The 19,582-nt window shown below is 45.0% G+C and overlaps 1 protein-coding gene across 8 annotated transcripts in view; it reads right to left on the reverse strand.

The window, feature by feature from the left end:
• CSMD2 (CUB and Sushi multiple domains 2) overlaps positions 1 to 19,582 on the reverse strand; it is a 684,208-nt gene that overhangs the window by 210,507 nt on the left and 454,119 nt on the right. For 7 of the 8 annotated variants that reach the window (XM_053267555.1, XM_053267553.1, XM_053267554.1 and 4 more), the window contains 4 exons: positions 14,653 to 14,979; positions 7,840 to 8,034; positions 2,050 to 2,188; positions 430 to 617 (listed from right to left, as the gene is read on the reverse strand). In XM_053267555.1, the coding sequence (XP_053123530.1) occupies positions 430 to 617; positions 2,050 to 2,188; positions 7,840 to 8,034; positions 14,653 to 14,979 (849 nt within the window). Of the gene's footprint in view, positions 1 to 429; positions 618 to 2,049; positions 2,189 to 5,896; positions 6,026 to 7,839; positions 8,035 to 14,652; positions 14,980 to 19,582 lie in introns of those variants that run through there. The other variant, XM_053267558.1, reaches the window with a different exon arrangement.

The following is a 19,582-nucleotide window of genomic DNA, read 5'->3' on the forward strand; positions in this document are numbered from 1 at the left end:
AGGATGACTTTCTGTCATCTGGGGTCCTTCCATTTAATTTCAGATAATGCGTTACAATTTAAATAGCTTGGGACTAGATTTTACAATGCTGATTCTGTATAATTTTGAGATTTTTAAAAAATATAACAATTCCTTTGGGTATCAAAATGAGTCAAATTTTATTCGTCTTTTGCATACTATTTGTGCTTGTCAGAAATGTCCTTGTGGGGGAGGGAAGAGTAATCTATTTTTTCGCAGTGGGCATCCCAAAAATGTAGAGGCCACGATCAACTTTAAAGAGTTTCAGGTTTTCTAACATTTGATACAAGTAGTCAGAATTTATCTGAAATAGCGGGTCACTTGAAAGCAAGTGGGGGGAAGCAGCCATGGGGCTTGAACAGCAACTCCTGATGCAAGCACGGATATAATTACCTGCATGTCTCAACTTACTTTCATAGTGGATCTGAAAGCCGATGTCAGAGTGGCTTTTGTCCGTAGTGAAGAGGAGATAGAGGAAGTTGCTGGTGCTAATAAGGAACTGGGGGACCTGAGTGCCGTCATAGATGCCTATCAGTGGTGATGAATAGGATCTGCCATCACGCACTTCCAGTGTGTCATAATTAACCTCTGTTTTAAATCTACAATAGAAAAAGGTGAACAGCGGTAAACAGAGCAAACCTTCCATCCCCACTGTCTCCTGTCTCCTACTATTTAAATTTTGGACCCAAGCCTTCAACTTCTTCCCTGATCTTCCCCTCATCAAGATATCTCACTGAACCTCATGATTACCCTTACTCCACTGCATCCGTTCTCTGTACTGGGAGGCACATCACTGCCCATGAGGTGAGGCGGGTGGCTACCAGGGAGAGGGCCTTTTCGGTGGTTGCACCCCATTAATGGAACAGCCTCCCCAGTGAGGTTCGCCTGGCTTCGTCATTTTGTTCTTTTAGGCACCAGGTAAAGACTTTGTTGTTCACTCAGGCCTTTTAAATTTAGGATTTCAGATTTGATCTGATTTTAACTAATTTTAAAATGAGTTTTTAAGTTTAAGTTTAAAATGAGTTTTATTGTATTTTGTATTTTCATTTCACCTTTTTCATCTCTGATGGTTTAATGTGTTATGTGTTTGTATTGTATATTTTAATCCTCTGTTGTGAGCCTACCAGAGAACAATTTGTTATGGAACAGCTAACAAATAAAGTTGTTTATTATTAACTAATTTATTATTTCTTGTTTACACAGTCAGACAGGTGTTATTGACTGGTTTGTTTTATCCAGACATCGAGTTCTTCCCAAGGACCTGGGATGGCTGAATTTTATCATCAATACTGTTGGTTATTATAGATATCGTCGCAGAATATAGGCTGTTCCCAGTAAAGCTGCTTTTTGTAATTGGCTGATGGTGATTTCTGTGGCCCCTATGGTGTTGAGGTGCTCTTCAAGGTCTTTTGGAACTGCACCCAGGGCGCCAATTACCACTGGGATTATTTGGGTCTTTTTCTGCCACAGCCTTTCAATTTCAATTTGTAGATCTTTGTATTTGGTGATTTTTTTCTATTTCTTTTTCTTCTATTCTGCTATCCCCTGGTATTGCTATGTCAATTATTTTGACTTGTTTTTCTTTCTTCTCGACTACAGTGATATCTGGTGTATTGTGTGGCAGATGTCTGTCTGTTTGTAGTCGGAAGTCCCATAATATTTTTACATCTTCATTTTCTTCAACTTTTTCAATTTTATGGTCCCACCAATTCTTGGCTATTATTATTATTATTATTATTATTATTATTATTATTATTATTAAGTGTCATTCCCCAGCCCTGGGCTGAGCATTGTCTCCTCATGTCATTAGAGCCACTCAAAGGGGCAAGTGAAACATTTATTGACAGCTTGTTCCTCAGCGCCCTCCCATGAGCCTTCATTTGAGCCAGATCTTCCAAAGGGAGATCTACACCCCAGCCTACCTACACCCCAGCCCAGAACACAGTGGCTCCTTCATGAGCTGTGGTAAGCCTGCTAGATACTTGTACGCCATGCTGCTTTTGTTGAAATCAGTGGTAACAAAAAAATCACCTGTCAAATGTAATTTTGATGGGATATCCTGGCTGAGCTTCTATGACCCACACACAGTTCAGAGAGTCCTTGTAGAATCCTGGCCAGCCTGGAGACAGGATCATCCCACTTGGAGAGGTTAGATGGCCACCACATGGAGCTGACAGTTGTGGGGAGTGGGAGAGAAAACATATAGATATTAGACCAAACGAGCAGCAGCAGAAAAACCTGTTCTGCTACTGTAGTCATAGAAGCATCTGCATCAGTTCCACAAAGAAATACATCTTGCGTTCCTTAAAACTGATTTGTGGCTATTTCAAATCACAACATCAATCTCCAAGGTTCAGGGTAGTGGCAGTCAGGAGAGATTATCACCAGCGCTATGCCAAATTCTCAACAGACTTGACTTTCTGCTCAAACAATGGTGTCATGTTGAGAGGACCCGCTTCCATAAAATTGCATCTGATCAACACAAACTTTTTGCTGTTGATTAAAAAACAACAACAAAAACATTTAGAGCTAACTGGTGGACCTGTGATTTCAAGGCAGCAGAACTGCAGCCAATGTGTGTGCAGAGGTGAGGCAGGTGAATATGAAGGGTGGCATCTTTTCTCTTGTGGTGCCCAGGCTTTGCAACATCTTCCCAAGGGACATCTACTGGGCTCTGTCTTTTCTGGACAATTTCAACAAGCCCTTGCCACTTCTCACAGAGATGCTTTAACTGCTCTTTGCACTGCTTGGTTTGATCATATTTACTCAGTTTTTGCATTTTGTTTGCTGTTCTGATAGAAGGGTAGGGTAAAAGCTGTTGGAAATGTAACCAAACATACAATTACAACTTCCCCTGGAATTTCCAAAATATATTGCTTGTGTAATCAACTCCCAATTCATGTTCAGATTTCACTTTAGCTGAAATTCAGGTAAACTCTTTTCCATCTTCCCACCAAACTGCAGTCAATTTGAACACAGGAACATAGGAAACTGCCTTGTATTGAGTCAGACCATTGGTCCATCTGTCTCAGTATTGTCTTCACATTCTGGCAGCGGCTTTTCCAAGGTTGCAGGCAGGAATCTCTCTCAGCCCTATCTTGGGGATGCCAGGGGATGCCAGCCCTATCTTGGGGATGCCCTATCTTGGGGATGCCAGGGAGGGAACTTGGAACCTTCAGCATGCAAGCAAGCATGCACGTGCTCTTCTCAGAGCATCCCATCCCCTGTGGTCTCCCATTCAAATGCAAAGCAGGGTGGACCCTGCTTAGCAAAGAGGACAATTCATGCTTGCTACCACAAGACCAGCTCTCCTCCTTTGCTAGGCCTGTTCTGCCTATAATAATAATTATTTTTTTAAAAAATGTCAAACTGCACTTTAAATATTCTAGACCGACTTCCCTCCTCTTATTTAATTAAAAAAAGGAAGCTAATTAGGATTTGATTTTAATTGAGCTCATACTGGAGGGTGAGTCAAAGGCGAGCTGAAAGAGGGGGTGATAAAGGAGTATGTGTTAATAGCAGTGGGGTTATCAAAGCGGCTCAAAGATGAAAAGCAGTTTTCAAAATTGATATATATTTTTTCATCCCCACCACTTAGAGAGAAAGCAAGCAAGAATATGCACAATTAAAAATTTGCGAAGGGCAAACGAGGAGGGTATGGTGGATTTCATTTATTTTTTTAAAGCCCAAGGCACAAGTGAATTGTATTGGTCTGGCGACAGAATTTAATAGAACAAAATATTGGTCTGAGGATGCAGTGTAGTTACTTTGCTGCAGCTAAGCAGGTCTGGTTAGTGCAAGGATGGGAGACTGCCTGGGAACCAGTGGTGTAGCCACCACTAGGCAAGAGGGGACAAATGTCCCTGGGTCACCGGGGTCAGGGAGGGGCCACCACAGCACCCTCCCCCAGGGCACCCCTCTTCCCCCTCCTGCACTCAGCCAGCAAACAAAGCATTCGCTGGCTAGGAGTGTGAAATGCGGCCCCTCGCCTGCTTGTTCACTGTTGGTTAACAAAGGGGCAGCTGGGTGCTTGCTCGCTTGCCCTCGCTCTGGGCAAGGGAGAGGAAGGAAGGAAGCACCCAGCGGGCAACGAAGCACCAGCTGGGGAGGAGTGGGGAAGGGGCCACTTGGCCCCTTCTGGGTGTTGGCCTCGCCCCCTGCATCTGATGTTGGCACAGAGGGCAGGGCTGGGGCAAGCGTGCAACAATGAAAAGAAGAGGCACCCATGGGACCTTGTCCCTGGGATGCCGGCAAGCTCCCTATGCCCCAATGGGAACGTCATGCCAGCTGCCTTGAGTTTCACCATGGAAGAATGCTGGGGCAATAAACCCTGCAATTCCTCTTGCATAAGAAGAGTCTCGCTGGATCAGGAGGTCTGTTGAGTCCTACATTTTCTTTCCCACAGTGGCCAAACAGATGCCCGCGGGAAGCCCAAAAGCAGGAGATAAAGAGATGCTGAAATTTTCACCATTGCTCCCCTGCAACTGGTATTCAAAGGCACCTTGGCCCTGAACGTGGAGGTAGGATATTGCTATCAACATTAGTCGCTTCCAGGATGCCTTCCAGGAATCTGCCTTGAGAGCAAAACTGGAAAGCAGAGACAGCTGGGAGGAGGAGTCAGTCTGCAAGCAGTTTAGCATCCAGCTGAGGAGCCAGACAGGTCACGTAGAACGCTACTGGCCTTGTGAGCTGACCTCTGCGCTGCAGAGCTGGGAGCTGCAGCACCCTCCTCTGGCCACCGTGGGGGTGCTGAAGCGCAACAAAAAGCAGAACCAACTCCTTTTCCTGCCAAGGTATCACACTGGGTTCCACTCGCACAGTCTTAGGTTTGAGATCCTGGAGTGTCTTCTACCTCCTTGGAAGGAGGCAGAAGGTTGTCTTCTACATTCCTTGGAGAATGTAGAAAAATCCCCTGAGAAATTTAGCTTGTATTAAAGAAACGTGCATGGCTTCCCTTGAAAATTCTCTGATGTTCCAACAGGCGAGAAACCTTGAAATTTGCTTCAAATCTTAGTTTTTGAAAATGCCAGGAACATCCCTACCTCTCCCTCAACGGAATGGGAGCAGGACAAGTCCTAACACCAGGCAGGGTGAAGCAGCCACCACAGCTGACAGATTTTGTAGCACCTTGAAAAGCTAGAAAATTGTTATTCATTATTTTTGTTGCATTGTGGCATTTTTACCAACTTGGTGGGTGCCCTTTGGATTTTTGCCTCAGGGGCAGGGGTGTAGCGACCGTTGAGCAAAAGGGAGGCAACGGTCCCCAGGCTCCAAGGGTCTGGGGGGGCCCAAGACTGGCCAAGGCACCCCCTTGACCCCTCCCACACCCAGATGGCGAGCAAAGTGCACACCGGCAGGAAGTGCGCACCGGCAGGAGCGTGAGGCACGCCACTCTCCTCTCCAGCCAGCGTTTCATACTGGCTGGGGAAGGATGGACTCTCCCCATCTGGGCATTTGCCCCTCCCCTGTATCTGACATCAGACACAAGAGGGCAGGGCCAGTGCTGAGAATGGGGCTGTGACAGCCCTGTTCTTGGCACTGGCCCGCCTCCTTGCGTCTGACATCAGATGCAGGGGGCGTCCGCTCTTTGTGTGCACAAAGGAACATCCAGTGGTGTGTGTGTGGGGGGGAGTCACTGGTTGGACTTTGTCCCCCGGCCCCCACCAAGCTCCCTACGCCACTGCTCAGGGGGGCAAAGACGTTGCCTCACCTCTGAATGGGAAAGGGAATAAATACCCATCACTGTGCCCCCTCCCTCCTCTTAGGCCCTGCAATATTGTCTTTTGGCATTAAAGACACAGATGGCCAATTACTGGAATTGCTTCTCAAGATTTTGTCACATCTACAATTCAAAACGTTTTGCAAAGATATCACTCACTGGCATCTTTTTCAGGGCGCGGGAGGAAGCCTTTTTAATTCCTAGAAACTTGTTTTCATTTCACTTTCTGTCTTCCTGCAGTGAAAAAAACTTTAAAGCTCTCAGAGCAGCTTTGAGGCGGAAAATATCAGTTATATCAGAGACTTTAATTTGCGATCACTTTAACTTCTCTCTCTCTCCGTTTTGGCTCAATCAGAGGCATACGAAGCGGAGCGATGGATGACAAGACGTCTAATTCCAGCGTGCCAGAATCTGTAGACTTCAGATACGTTGTAAGGTGAGTGATGAGCTGCAGACTCATCCCGGGAGCAAATGCCTGGACTTTTTTTATTTGAGAGCAGCTGCCTCGGTCACCCCAACGGATACGATCCAAAATAGTTCAGATCACTCCTTTTGTGGAATCAAAGTGTGCTGATGGGAACAGCAAGCTTTGGCACTGCGCACAACTCTCCTGAAAGTGTCAAAAGCCCACCATTTCCCCTGCAACAAAGCGTGCGTTGGCTGTGACACCTGGGGCTGGATGTGCTGCTAGAGCTTGTACCTGACCAGCAATGGAAGGTACAAACCATAACTCGTGGTGGAGCACATGTTCTGCATGAATGAGGTTCTTGGGTCCAGTCCTGGAATATCCATGCAAATACGGACCAAGGTGTCAATTGCTCTCTTTCATTGACATCATTGAAAGATGATGGTGGAGACATCATTGGACACCGTTGAAAGGTAAAGGTGGAACATTGGCCATCACGGAGAAGAGAACAACAGCACCAAAACGCCAACCTCCTGCCTGGGCACAAGCAGTGCTCAAAAGTGAAATTCAGCCCCTAGAAACTGGGGAGATAGGTAGCTGTTCAAGCGGGGGTTCTCTTTATGTAGCAGGGTGAGAGCTAGGGGTGTGCTTGGGACCGGCTGTTCCGGTTGGATTTGAGTCCAAACTGGACCTGAACTGGACCAGTTCAGTCTGGCACCCCCTTGAGGCACCCCCCTGGTCCAGGGGGGAGGGGTTTGTAAGTTTTTTTAAAAAATAGTATTCTTTTAAAATTACCCCCACTGGGGGAGTTGTCTGAGGCGGCAGGGGGGTCCCCAGAGGTTCCTCCTTCCCCTGCTGGCCTCCCTCATGCTCTAAACCCAGGCCACACAGAGGCCTATCGTGGCCACCACGCCAAGGGGGAGAGGCTGAAGAGCGACCAAAGCATAAGGAAGGCTGGCGGGGGAAGGGGAGGGAGTAAGTTAATTTAATAAAAACAAACAACAAACAACTCACAAACACATGGGGGGTGTTGGACCAAACAGGGTTGGTTGGGTTCGACCCTGAACAGTCGAACTGAATTGGTTCGCACATCCCTAGTGAGAGCAACTGTCCTATTCAGCCCTAACACAGCGCCTTTCAGGGGCTGGGGCTGGTGCCTTCATTTTGTGTTCTCCTTATAAAATGAGCCTTTATGGGACAGGCAATATATTTTCTCATAACCTTTTACTACATAAACCACTTTCAGAACTTTTTGTTCAAAAGTTGCCTATAAACACTAATAATTTACATAGGATATGAATGTACTCAGTTGCAACATACAGTTTGGGTCAGAAAGCAAAACAAAGCAAAACCCCTCAAAAACGTGCATTGTGTTATGCCTATGAGATAAAGCTGCAAGAATAAACTTCTTAAATTAATTCATTACAGCTTTCTCTGAAAGCTCACTTCCAATTTTCTAAAGACTTGCGCGCTGAACAGAGGGTGCCATCACACTCGCTACGTGCATGTAATTCTTACTTTGTAAGTTCAAAAACCTGAAGAAGAGACAGGAGGAAAAGGCTGAAGAAGAAACACGTGAAACCTGCAAGCTTTGTGTTTTCCTCCTTTCCACCAGAAGGCAACCAAACTGAGTCTCGTCCTCCCCATCCCACCCTTTCCATAACAAAGGTGATGGCAATGCAACATGGCGGCTTACCTTCACATCTCAGCACAGCATTATCCCAAACCACATTGCCTTCCTTCAAGACACAGGTGACAGTTTCTGAGCCGTGCGTCCTTATGAAACCCTCATCACACAGAAAAGACACGGAACTACCAAGCTGAAGACTGTCACCAAACCGCTTCCCATTGACTGGCACACCTGGATCCGGGCACTCGTTGTGTCTGAAAGCTGGGTGGGGTGGGGGGGGAGTAAGAAAATGGTGGTTGAGTGACAGCATTTCCCTCACACAATTCAACACTTTCAGTCTCCCTGCCCCAAACCATACATTATGTCTCACTCCAAGAATAATTCTAGGAAGTACACACATGGAGTTCAGCAGAAGCCTTGGGAAATCACATATCAACTTCTACTATTTCCTGCTGTCAGCTGGTAATTATGTCAGTCTCACAAAGATACCTATTATGGAGGGGTTTTTTTAATTAAAAAAAGCAAAGATTGTTTTTATGGGAAGAGGGCACTCATCACACCTCTTAGTAGAGATGTGCAAATTGATTCGAGTTGAATCAATTCATTCGAGTTGAATCAATTCGAGTTGAATCAATAGGGCCATTTCACGTGTTTTGAACTGGAATCAAATTGCCCTTAGAATAAAGGGCCTGATTCGAGTTCAAATCAAATCAAGCCTGATTCGAGCTCGAATTGATTCGAGTGATTCAAGCACCATTTTGTCACCATATTTTTCCCTTGCTGGCACTGGCTTCCAAATGGCTTGAGATCTTCTTGCTTTTTGGTTGGCTTCTTATCATACAAATCAAGTGTTGTCATGGGCAACTGTGCCCCCATTGGCTGGGGGGGAGGCAGGAGGGAAGTGGAAGCAAAGGAGGGATTTTCAAAATGTATTTAAGGGGGCTGCTTGGAGGCAGAGGGACAGAGAAACATTTGTGCCCGAGGAGAGGAGAAAAATTTAAAAAAGAGCCTGCAGCAGCTCAGCAGTGGCGGCGGCCTGTGCTTAGCTATTTTTCTTTCCAACACAACTGCTTATTTCATTTCTTTCTTTTTTTTTAATTGTACCAGCAGCTTTAAACTGTGTGTGTTTTAACTGGGTGCTGCTGCTCTGCTTTGAATTTGTCTTCTTATTTTGATTTTTGCTTCTTCTTGCTTGTAGCCAGCCCCCAGTGGCTTTAATAATTGAGGTGTTGTGCTATTTTTTTCCCTTTTGCAGCCCCAAGTTGCACCTTTGCATGGCTCTTACCTGACGGCAGAGTGGGTGGAGCTCACCTGAAAATACTTATCATTTTACCTCCCCGTCTGTCTTTTTCTGTAGTCATTTCTCTGTCTTCCTCCCTGCCTGTGCCTCTTCCCTGCCTGCAGTAGGGATGTGCATGGAACTAATATGGCCTGTTTGTGAAAGGTTAAAAAAAAATTGCCTGCAAAGTGGTTTGCTTCCTCATTTTACTGTGTGTATTACCTGCATCCCTGAGCCACATGGGAACCAGTCCAAAGAATCATAGAGAAACAAGAAACAGAAAAGTCATCTTCTTATTAACATATTCAAAGATATTTAACTATATATCTATACTATATATCTTTTATGTTCAATTTACCAACACTAATTGTAACATACTCTTTGCCAGGAGTAAAAACCAAAACCAAAAACTGGTGATGTGTTATTCCAGTGAGAAAAACTACAAAAACAAACTTCTTAAATGTATTATTTCAGTATTATCTGTAAACTCTATTCAAAAGACATGCTGGATGAATAGAAAGTATACTTCACTTGCTATATGCAAAATGTTTATCTCACCTTTCTCATCAAAGGCAGCTTAAGGAAGCTCCCAATCAAAACTTGTACAAAAAAGCAAAACCATGAAGAGCAAAATAATGAGAAAACATTATACTCAACCCTCACTGAGGCCTTTCCTGTCCCCTTTCGGTGTGTGGGCAGATTTTTCTCAAAACCATTTGGGCTTTCCTTTAAACTTCTCAGATGTTTCATGCAAGCTGGGATCTCCAAATGGAATTTGGATTTCCACTTTAAGTGACATTTGGAAGCAGGACCGTCCACAGATCTTGTCAAAATTGATGACTGCTAGCAGGCCTGATCTTAGGGAGGGGTGACCAGGGCAATTCCCCCAAGCCCCACACTGGGACAGGCCCTGTGGGAGAGCAGCCTGCCCTCCAAATATTAACCTCCCTCCCCTCCCCCAGATTGTTGGATCTGTAGCGCTGCAGCCTGCAGGAGGCTTGCTTGCTAAAGGCTCCCTGCAGGAGAGGAGGTGCTGCTACAGCTCCCTTTCCCGGACCCAGCTCTCAGCTTTTCAGTGGGTGGGTGGGGCTTCCAAGACACTTAAATGCTTCCCTATTCTGACTCTCTAGTCTGTCTGTCTCTCTTAGACAAGGTACGAAAAGGCTAGGTTTCCCTGGTGGGTGTCCATCTAAGGGTTAAAGTAAAGGAATCCATTTTCCTAGGGAGACAAATGGTAGGAAAAGTGAGGGGCCAAGAAACTCTTCCTCTCCCGCTGCCGTTGATTTCTTTCTTCCTCCCCGTCAGGTAAGGCCGGCTGTCCTTACCTCTGAAGACGCACTGGTGAGAGGGCCCAAGGCGACAGGGATGGGTGGCAGCTGGGGAGAGATGGAGGAAAGACTGCCAATGGGCAGGGACTCAGTTCCAGCAGAGGAGGAGCTGAGCCCTGATAAAACTGAAGGGGAGGCATGCAAGAATAACATCAGCAGCATGCCTCCCGAAGGGAGGGGGTCTGAGCAGGAGGAAGGAGAAGGGGGAGAGGCATTGGCAACAGCTGTAAGGGGTGATCAAATGCAGGTAATAAAGAGGGGTGATGCCCCTGTAATTGGGGGCGGGAGATGCATAGCCTGCAAGGAGGCATTTAAGGAGCCCGCCAGGGATGAGAAGGAGGCTGGTGGAGAGTGTTGGAGGCCCCAGAAGAGGGGCAGACACGAGGAACAAGCAGCCTGGGACAGAGGATGCAAAGGGTGGTGCTCAGCCCCCTTCCTGTCCCTGCTCTGAGTCTGGTCCCGATAAGCCTAGACAGGCTGGGAAGAGGAGACAGGGATGCGTAGCTGGACACTCCCGGACGAGGCTCAAGCATTTTCCATTTGCTGCCGCTTTCCTTTCGTTTTCCGTCTCTCCCCTTCATTCCAGCACTCAGAGGAGCTCATGGGAAGGCTGAGAGCAGGAGGGTGGTCGTGGGGTGATTAGCCACACTTATCAGTTGGCTTCTTAAAATTTCTCAGATATTTTGCCCAACCAGGGACCTCCACATTCATCTTAGAATTAGGTGGCACACACTGTGCAGAGTAATCTGGCTAAAACTTAACAAGTAGTGTATGTATTTGTTCTGTTATTCCCCATGTTCTGCAGACAAGTGTTTCTGTTAATGCACTGCCAACCCTCCCTTTCCTCACCAAATTTGCAACAGCAACGGCTTTGCTGGCGAGCTTCCAGATTGCAATCCACTGTAACCCCTCTATTCAGCTTGTGCGACCCAGAATAACCCCCCACATCCCACTGAACAAATCTCACATCCAGACTCTTAAACACAGGGTATTAAGCGACCGGCAAAAACCACAGGTTAGCTGACTTTGATGAACCTGTCCCCTAATCCAGCACGGCAAATTATTTTTAATAATAGCTGGTTTGCAGTCACCAACCAGAAATACCATTAATTTTGCAGAGCTGTTAACCACTGTTATAACAAAGGTCGTTCATCACTCCTGCCAAGCCAATGCAATTGCATTCCTTAGAAAATTATAGGAGAGAGCGTAAGAGCAAATTGCCGAGGGAAGTTGGCATTCGCTTAGACTATGAAAGACTCAAAGTTTGGAGGATCCAAAAATAATCCTCAGTCATTATTGAATCCATGTAACCAAGTTTATTCCTCCTTTTCATTGACTGTTCTGAGAACATATCCAGTTTCAGATAGGTCCGTACACAGTAACAGGTCTCCAAACCATTGTTGAGCCATTTTTTTAAAAAAATAGTGTGTTTTAAAAATAGGTTGAGTAGGAAGCCACTTATGGAGGTGTGCAACAGCATTCAAACACACACTGGCACAATGTACAAGCCAGTCAGGACATGGAATAGGAAAGACACACACGTATATGCAACTTGCATATTGGGAGCCAGCATGGAACAGTGGTTAGAGAGTAAGCCTTGGACCTGGGAGATCCAGGTTCATGAAACTCACTGGGTGGCTTGGGGCCAGTCACTCCCTCTGAACGCAATCAACCATATAGGGTTGTTGCAAGAATAAAATGGGTTGGGGAGGGATATACAAGGGGCAGTCCTGTACATTGCCCTGATTTTCTTGGTAGAAGGGCAGGATAAGATACGTAAAAATAAATAAATATAGATGAGTATGATTTCTAGAGTACCCTACACTCCAGCACCTCTTTTTTTTTTCTTTTAAACATCATGTATACGTTTCACAGAAGTACTGCTTGGAATGAAGGCAGGTCGCATTGAAAACATACCCAGTAGGGGGAGCACTCTCGCAGCCACTAAAAACCTGAAAAAACAGCAACTTTTTTACACCGCATAGACGATGTCCTAGCTCTATAGTGCAGCGATTAAATTTGAGAAAAGGCATTGGCAATGTGGACGGCGCCCTGCTGTCCACGTAGGGACTGCGGTGTCACAACGCAGGAAGTGTGGAAGCACACTTCCGAGATGCGTCCTGACCCCATTGTAGGGTCTAGTCTGGAAAGCGCCCTGGTGTTTGAAGGGAAAAGAGCTGGCTGACATCTTGACTAAATTACTTGAGAGAAATCCTATTGATATTAAGTAGTCCTTTAGAGCAGAGATTCTCAACGTTGGGTCCCTAGATGTTATTGGACTTCAACTCCCATAACCCCCAGCCCCAGTGGCCCAAAAATCAGCCTGGGACGGGCTGTGGTGGTGAATTAAGAGGCCAGAGGGGAGACCTATGCAGACCCCCACCCCCAGCCTTTAGGAAGCCCAGCAAAGGGCCTACAGGTTAAAAAAAATTAAAAAATTAATATAATATAAATCACTCTACACATATTCAGTTTGGCACTATGTACAGAGAATCAGGGCTTGTGAATACTGAGCTGAAGCTTATGAGTTAGGATTATATTCATTTATCTTACTTTGCTTCTTGTGATAAATGAGTTAAATGTGATATCTTAATAATATGGCTATTAATGGTTACTTTGTCTTTGAATCAGTGTTAAATCCTTAGTATTAAGGCCAGTGGGAGCTTCTTGCTCTCTTTCTCTCATTTTAACTGTCTTTCTGAAATACTAGAATATATTCCAAGCAGTGACACAGTTGACTCTGCATATCCTTTAATTATTTTCAGAGTATCAGGGAAAAGTCAAATTCTCAAATTCTAAAAACTTATCTAATAGTGATGCTACAATACATAGTAGAAAATTAGACAGGCACTTCTGTTTAGTTTTCCGAGTACACCTCCACATAGTATTTGGGTATTTCATGAGCCCCAGCATAGTGAAATTTGTAATTTTCCAGCATTTTGGGGGGTGGATACGTCCACTGCTAAATAGTTTTTGAAAAATTAAAAGATTAACGAGCTTGACTTGTATTTTTGAGCTGATATTATGGTAAAGTTATCTGAAAGATGGGTGTCGGATGTTTGGACAAGGAGCACAATTTCAGTGCTTGCCCTAGGCGCTATCTTCCCTAGATACGCCTCTGGGGACAGCCACTACAGCTTAGCAGCTAAGTAGCTCAGGCTCCTCTAGAACCCAGACCCTACTCATTTCTTCCTCCTTCATCAAAGATGCTTCCTGCAGACTCCACTGCTACTTCCCACAGAGTTTCCATCAATGAATAAAACACTTTTTTTGCAGTACAAGTACTGCTGTCAAATTCCCAATTCTGAGGATTTCCTTCCACACTGTGTAGGCGTCAAAATGTCATGGAATGTAATTCTAGGCAGCAAACTCTGTGGGCACAGACAAGGAAAATGCATAGGCATGTGTGGTAGTGGCACATGCTCTGTGTGCAAATCATATTCGCATACCACTGTAGCCAGCAATTGTCAGGGCAGGTGATCCGCCTGCTTGCCCAGGGAGGATGAAGTAATTGTCTGTGGGGAAGGTAGGTTCGAGCAGCCTTCCCCCACTCCAAGCCCTTCTCACCAATTGTGCAAAAGGGCTCATAGCTTTCGATTTGTATGCTTTTTGTGTTTCTAGATAGATTGAAGCTGCCGCCACCGCTTTTCTCACCCGCCCACCGCTGCTGCTTTTATCTCCCCCCCCTCCTCCGCCCGCCACCGCCACTTTCTTCCCCCTCTCCTCTTCCCTCCTCACTCCGCCGGGCCTCTCGCCGGAACTCTCACAGCAGGTCACGAGAGTTCCGCCGCCAAATCGTGGACACACATGCCGGCTAAGAGAATTAATCATATAGATGGGTACAAACCTGGGCTACCCAGTGGAGGAGTCTCACGATTGGAGCCAATCCCAGTGGTTCTCAAAACCAACCCTACCTGGGTAGGGCTGGTTGTGAGAATAACCTCGTTGTCCTCACATATTGAAAAACATGAGGAGGACCATATACATTAAAAAAACAAAACTTCATGATGAAAAATGAAGAATTCCAGTGTAAACTTCTGACTATGCAGTACAACTAGAGAAGCTTACAATCACATTTTTTAAGTTCTATGTCAGCTCCTGCTCTGGCACTAAGTTCATCTAAAATCCATAAGAACATGGGATGTCCAGAATTCAATGCACTCTATGCAGCCTTAAGTATTCAGAACCTGCTACCAATGGAAAATAGAAGTATAGCTGGGAAAGATTCCACCACCGCCAAGCCACACCACACAAGCTTTTCTGTCTACTTACTGGTAAATGTGATATTGAAGCCTCGCTTCTCAGTGGAGTGATCAGTCTGGAATTCTAGCCGGGTGACATGGCCACTGCTAGTCAGAGAAGAAGGTAGCTGGCTGCCAGAAAACGTCCCCAGGACTGGTGATTCAGCTGTCCCGCCATCTTTTACAGCCAGGAAGTCAAACTGAGGTTCCACATCAAAATCATTAAAAGCCAAGTGGATCCGGCTTTCAGGCTTTGCGATGATCAACCAGACACAATGCAGGCTGCTGCCATATTCCTCGGGGTAGTTTGGGGAGAGCACAATCCCAGATGGGGTGGTGAAGTTAAAGAAACAGGAAACTGTAATGATAAGGAGAAAAGTAAATGTCAGTCACAGGTCACACGATCCCTCAAAGTCTTTGATGGGCTCACATTTCAAAAAAGAAAAAGAAAAAACCACCACAAGAGGCAGGGGAGACTCATGCACATCCATAATATCTCAGTATCACAAAGGCAATATAAAGACAAAAGGAAAAGAGAAGAGAAAATTAATAGGAAAAGAGCCTTTTAAAAAATGTATTGGGTTTTCTAGGGTTTTTAAATTGTTTTTTAACTGATTGTTTCATGGTATTTTAAGGTTTTTGTTGTTGTTGTTGTTGACTGATCTTAACTGGTTTTGTTTTGTTTGTAAACCACCCTGGGCCAAATTGGGAGGGGCAGTATAAAAATTCAATAAATAAATAATAATTAATAAATATGCAGAGAAGAAATGGGTGAGCTCTCTTCCACTTGCCTCAGGACAATTCAGAAATGATCCAATTCCTTCTCTCTAAAATCAGGGAAAAATTGGAAAATCTTCTGAGTCAATTTGATTCGAAAATAACCCCACTGCGTCAGCCCACCCGACCACCCGCTCCACTAATGAGGAAGACATGGCAGAGAAGGGCTCTGAGCTCAGGCTTGGAGAAGAACTTTGGGATCTGGAAAAACTCAGCTCTCCTTTGAGAGGACATTTTGAAAGTACCCAAACTTCTTTTCTGAGAGGTTTGCTGGCATCTCCCGTTTAGAGAGAAAAATGAGCACACAGTTGGTGCAGCGTTCAAATTCTCAACCTGTAATATTTTTGCTTTTAACCCAATAAAATAATACTCTGGCTGGCATGGAGAAACCATGTTCTTAGCATTACTTATAAACAATGTAAAAATCTTATTTAAAAAATCTTACCCAGTGTAAGATTTGCCTGAAAGTGCACAAATACAGAGATGGGTTTTTGTTTATTGGTGAACTGGAAGTGTGTGTGTGTGTTTCTTTATTACTTTTAAAAATAATTCTGGCTGCTGATTTGCATGTCAACATTCACAAAACTTTTGACATTTGCCATAGTGTGATCAATTGCATAAAGTATTTCCATGCCAACATCACACATTCCTACCAGAAGCTTCTGGGGAACATTCCATACAGTACACCAGGATCAGGTGGAAAATGGCACAGCCCATTACTAAAGGAGCTGCCACCACTGTTTCAGGCAGAGGTAATGCATGGACTGGTCCCCATCTGCATGCCCAGCACAAGTGAATGAAGGCAAGTGCTCCCTATCCTGCCCTTATCTCCCATTAGGAGTGGGCCAATGGCTTGAGCTAACGAGGTATGAAGCCAGATGGTGGAAAAGTAAAAGGCAATTAAGCAAAATGCTTAAAGCACAACAGTGAATACGGAGACCCCCTTAGTTGTCCAGAGAAAAGTTTTGCCACATTTCTGTTGATAGGGTCCATTTGCTTCTGACAGCAAAGAGGCTATTTAATTGGTCCTGCCCTCTGTTTGTACAATGCACTAAGATATACTACCTCCATCCTCCACAGAACTAAATTTACATGCTACACTTCACCTCCAACATCTCCCCATACTAATCCTTTCCACCTACAGCCCCAAATGTAAACCCTTTTCATGCTTGTTGCCAACCAGAAATAATTTGCTGTCGTGTTTATATAAAAATATACAACACAAAGATTTATGTACAAGTTTTGGGGTAAGAATGCTAGCCATGACTATTACTACTGTTTATGCCATTGTCTTTCCATCCCACTCCCCACAGGGTGGTTATGTCCTCCCTTTGACTCCCTAATGACCTCCATTCAAAAATGGTGGACATAAATCTACGGTGTGACTTTACTTAGAATACTGTGTACAGTTCTGGTCACTCACACATTAAAAAGGATATTGTAGTGCTAGAAAAGAGCAATCAAAATGACCCTAACCCTGGCACCATCTTGGAAGGTGTGCATGGGGTGCGGGGAAGTGTAGCCCTTCCCAGTTCTCCTCTGAGAACTCTTGAGAGAGGACTCCATCTCTCATAAAGCAAACCGGAAACCACAGTAATATGTAGAATTCAGCACTGTGGGAAATGACTACTACACTGAAGGGTGTGGGGTGTTGTTTTTTGCTAAAGTGGCCCTCACTTAACAAATAGTGAAGATCATTGATCTAGATCAGGGCTGCTTAACTTTGGCCTCCTGCAGACAGTGGCCTACAATTTCCATAATCCCTGACTATTGTCCACAGTAGCTGGGGATGCTGGGAGCTGTAGTACAAAAACAGCTGGAGTGCCAAAATTGAGAAGCTCTGATCTAGATCAGGGATTCTCAACGTTGGGTTCCCAGATGTTACTGGACTTCAACTCCCATAATCCCTAGTCCCAGTGGCCTTTGGTTGGGGATTATGGGAGTTGAAGTCCGATAACATCTGGGGACCCAATGCTGAGAATCCCTGATCTAGATGGTTTTAAAAAGGTAGTGGATAAATGCATGGAGGACCTGGCACTATCAATGGCAGCTAGACTTGCTAGCTGCATATTTCCACCAGGATCAGAGGTGACATGCCCCTGAACACCTGATGCTAGGGGATGCCAACAAGAGGGGCAATGCCCACTTTCCCCTACTTCCAGGCTTTCCAGATGCACCTGGCTGGCCACTGCGTGAAGCAGCATGCTGGACTAGATAGGCCTCTGGCCTGATCCATCAGGGCTTCCTTTCTGTCCATCTATGTTGTCCATTTCCTGAGGCTGAAAGCACTGCAAATGAGGAGTTCTGCTATTAGGAGGTGGAAATAACATGGTGACAGAAATAGCTGAAGGCTTGGGGAAGGCTGGAAAAAAGTTATAAATAATACTGGTTGGACATCCAAAACCGACCAAGAAGCAGAGGTGAACAATCCTCTACATAAAGGCACTTGGGACTAACTCACTTACAAGAATATCAACATTGTGATGATATTTTCACACCACCTAGAAACCTTTTCGGGCACATCACCTAAAAGTCACACATTTCTTACACACCTCGCCGAAAGCACTCTGATAGAGTTGTAAAAAGGATTAGAAATGAGACATCTTTGTTCTCCTTGGAATAAAGGGCAAGAAGAGTTCCTTGGGAGGAGGAGGGAACAGGGGTTAAACCAGTTTAAGTCGGGAATATGGACACGCCCACACAACACACTTTCCCATTTAGCTTCCCCAGACATGCATCAATGTTGGACAACCGCTCAGTGGTATTGTTCAACACTTATGTCTGGATCCCCAAATATCCCTTATTTGTTCATTACCCCGGATATCAGACTTAAGACCAGAGTTTGTGGAACTGATGCAATCTTATGAAAGAAAAAGCTTGATTTTCAAAACAGCTACATTTCAGGCAAATGCAATGTGAGAAAGGTGGGAAGGGGAGAATGGCAAAAGGACAAGCACACCCTCACTTTCCACCACTCAAGAGACCCCACACTTCAAACTGGTCTACTGCTAATTTTGTCAAGAAGAGGGAGCTGAGTAAATGGCCCCATCCCTTGTTCTCACTACAAGGAAATACACCCTGCATACCTATCTGCATCAGTGGAAAGAGTGAGAGAGAAAATAATATAATGAACAGACCAGCTGCCTCCATGTTTCCCAGTTGTAGGAGAGAGAAACAGAAAATGGATCTCATGGCTAAGAAAAACAAAACAGGACGCCTGCAATCAAAAGTCTAGCTTTGAACTCTAGTCGTCTTTGTCTCTGCATTTCCAGTCCACATGCATCTCTCTTTTCTAACAGTTCTTCCTTCCACCTGACTTTTCCTCATTCCTCTGGATTGTTCACACTTCTGACTCCCCTTCTCTAGATGCCTCAACCTGTCCTGCACATCTCTTATCAGAGCAACAGTTTTCCTTCTCCCTGCCCTGCCCCTTTGGCTACATTAGGGAAGCCCAGCCAACCAATGCCAAAAGCTCCATCACCATTACTCTCACTCAACATCTTTGTATACTGCAGGACATACAAATATCCAATATAAGATCCAGTTGCTTAAGATGTGAAGGAAACCACCCCCACCCCCCAGATTTCTATTGTCTTTTGATCCAAGAAGTCTTGAAATAAGCCAAGCCAAGCCAAAGTGTGCAAATCCACATAACTGGATCCACACCAACTGTGTCACTTTACACACAATATCAGATTAGCATGTGGCCAAGAGTCTTTGGTGTTGGAGAAGACTTTTGAGGATACCATGGACAGCCAGGAAAACAAACAAATGGATCATAGAACAAATCAATCCAGAATTTTTACTCGAGGCACAAATGACCACCAGGCTCAAACTATCATAGTTCAGACACATTACGCAAAGACCCAGCTCCCTTGAGAAGTCCATAATGCTGGGGAAAGTTGAAGGAAAGAGAAGAAGAGGATGACCAGCAGCAAGGTGGATAGACTCGATTACGACAGCAATGAATGCACCACTGAGAGACCTTAAAGGCCAAGTTGAAGACAGATAATCCTGGAGAGCATCTATGTGGTCTCTAAGAGTCGACACCGACTTGACGGCACTTAATCAATCAATCAGTCAATCAGTCAATCAATCAATCAATCAATCAAGAGACATGTGAATTGGCCCAAGAGCAAACTCACATACTGTGTTAGCCTTGGCAGACTGTGGTATTCAAAATG

This window comes from Hemicordylus capensis, chromosome 7 (genome assembly GCF_027244095.1).
Source record: "Hemicordylus capensis ecotype Gifberg chromosome 7, rHemCap1.1.pri, whole genome shotgun sequence".
In the NCBI taxonomy this organism is placed as follows: domain Eukaryota; kingdom Metazoa; phylum Chordata; class Lepidosauria; order Squamata; family Cordylidae; genus Hemicordylus; species Hemicordylus capensis.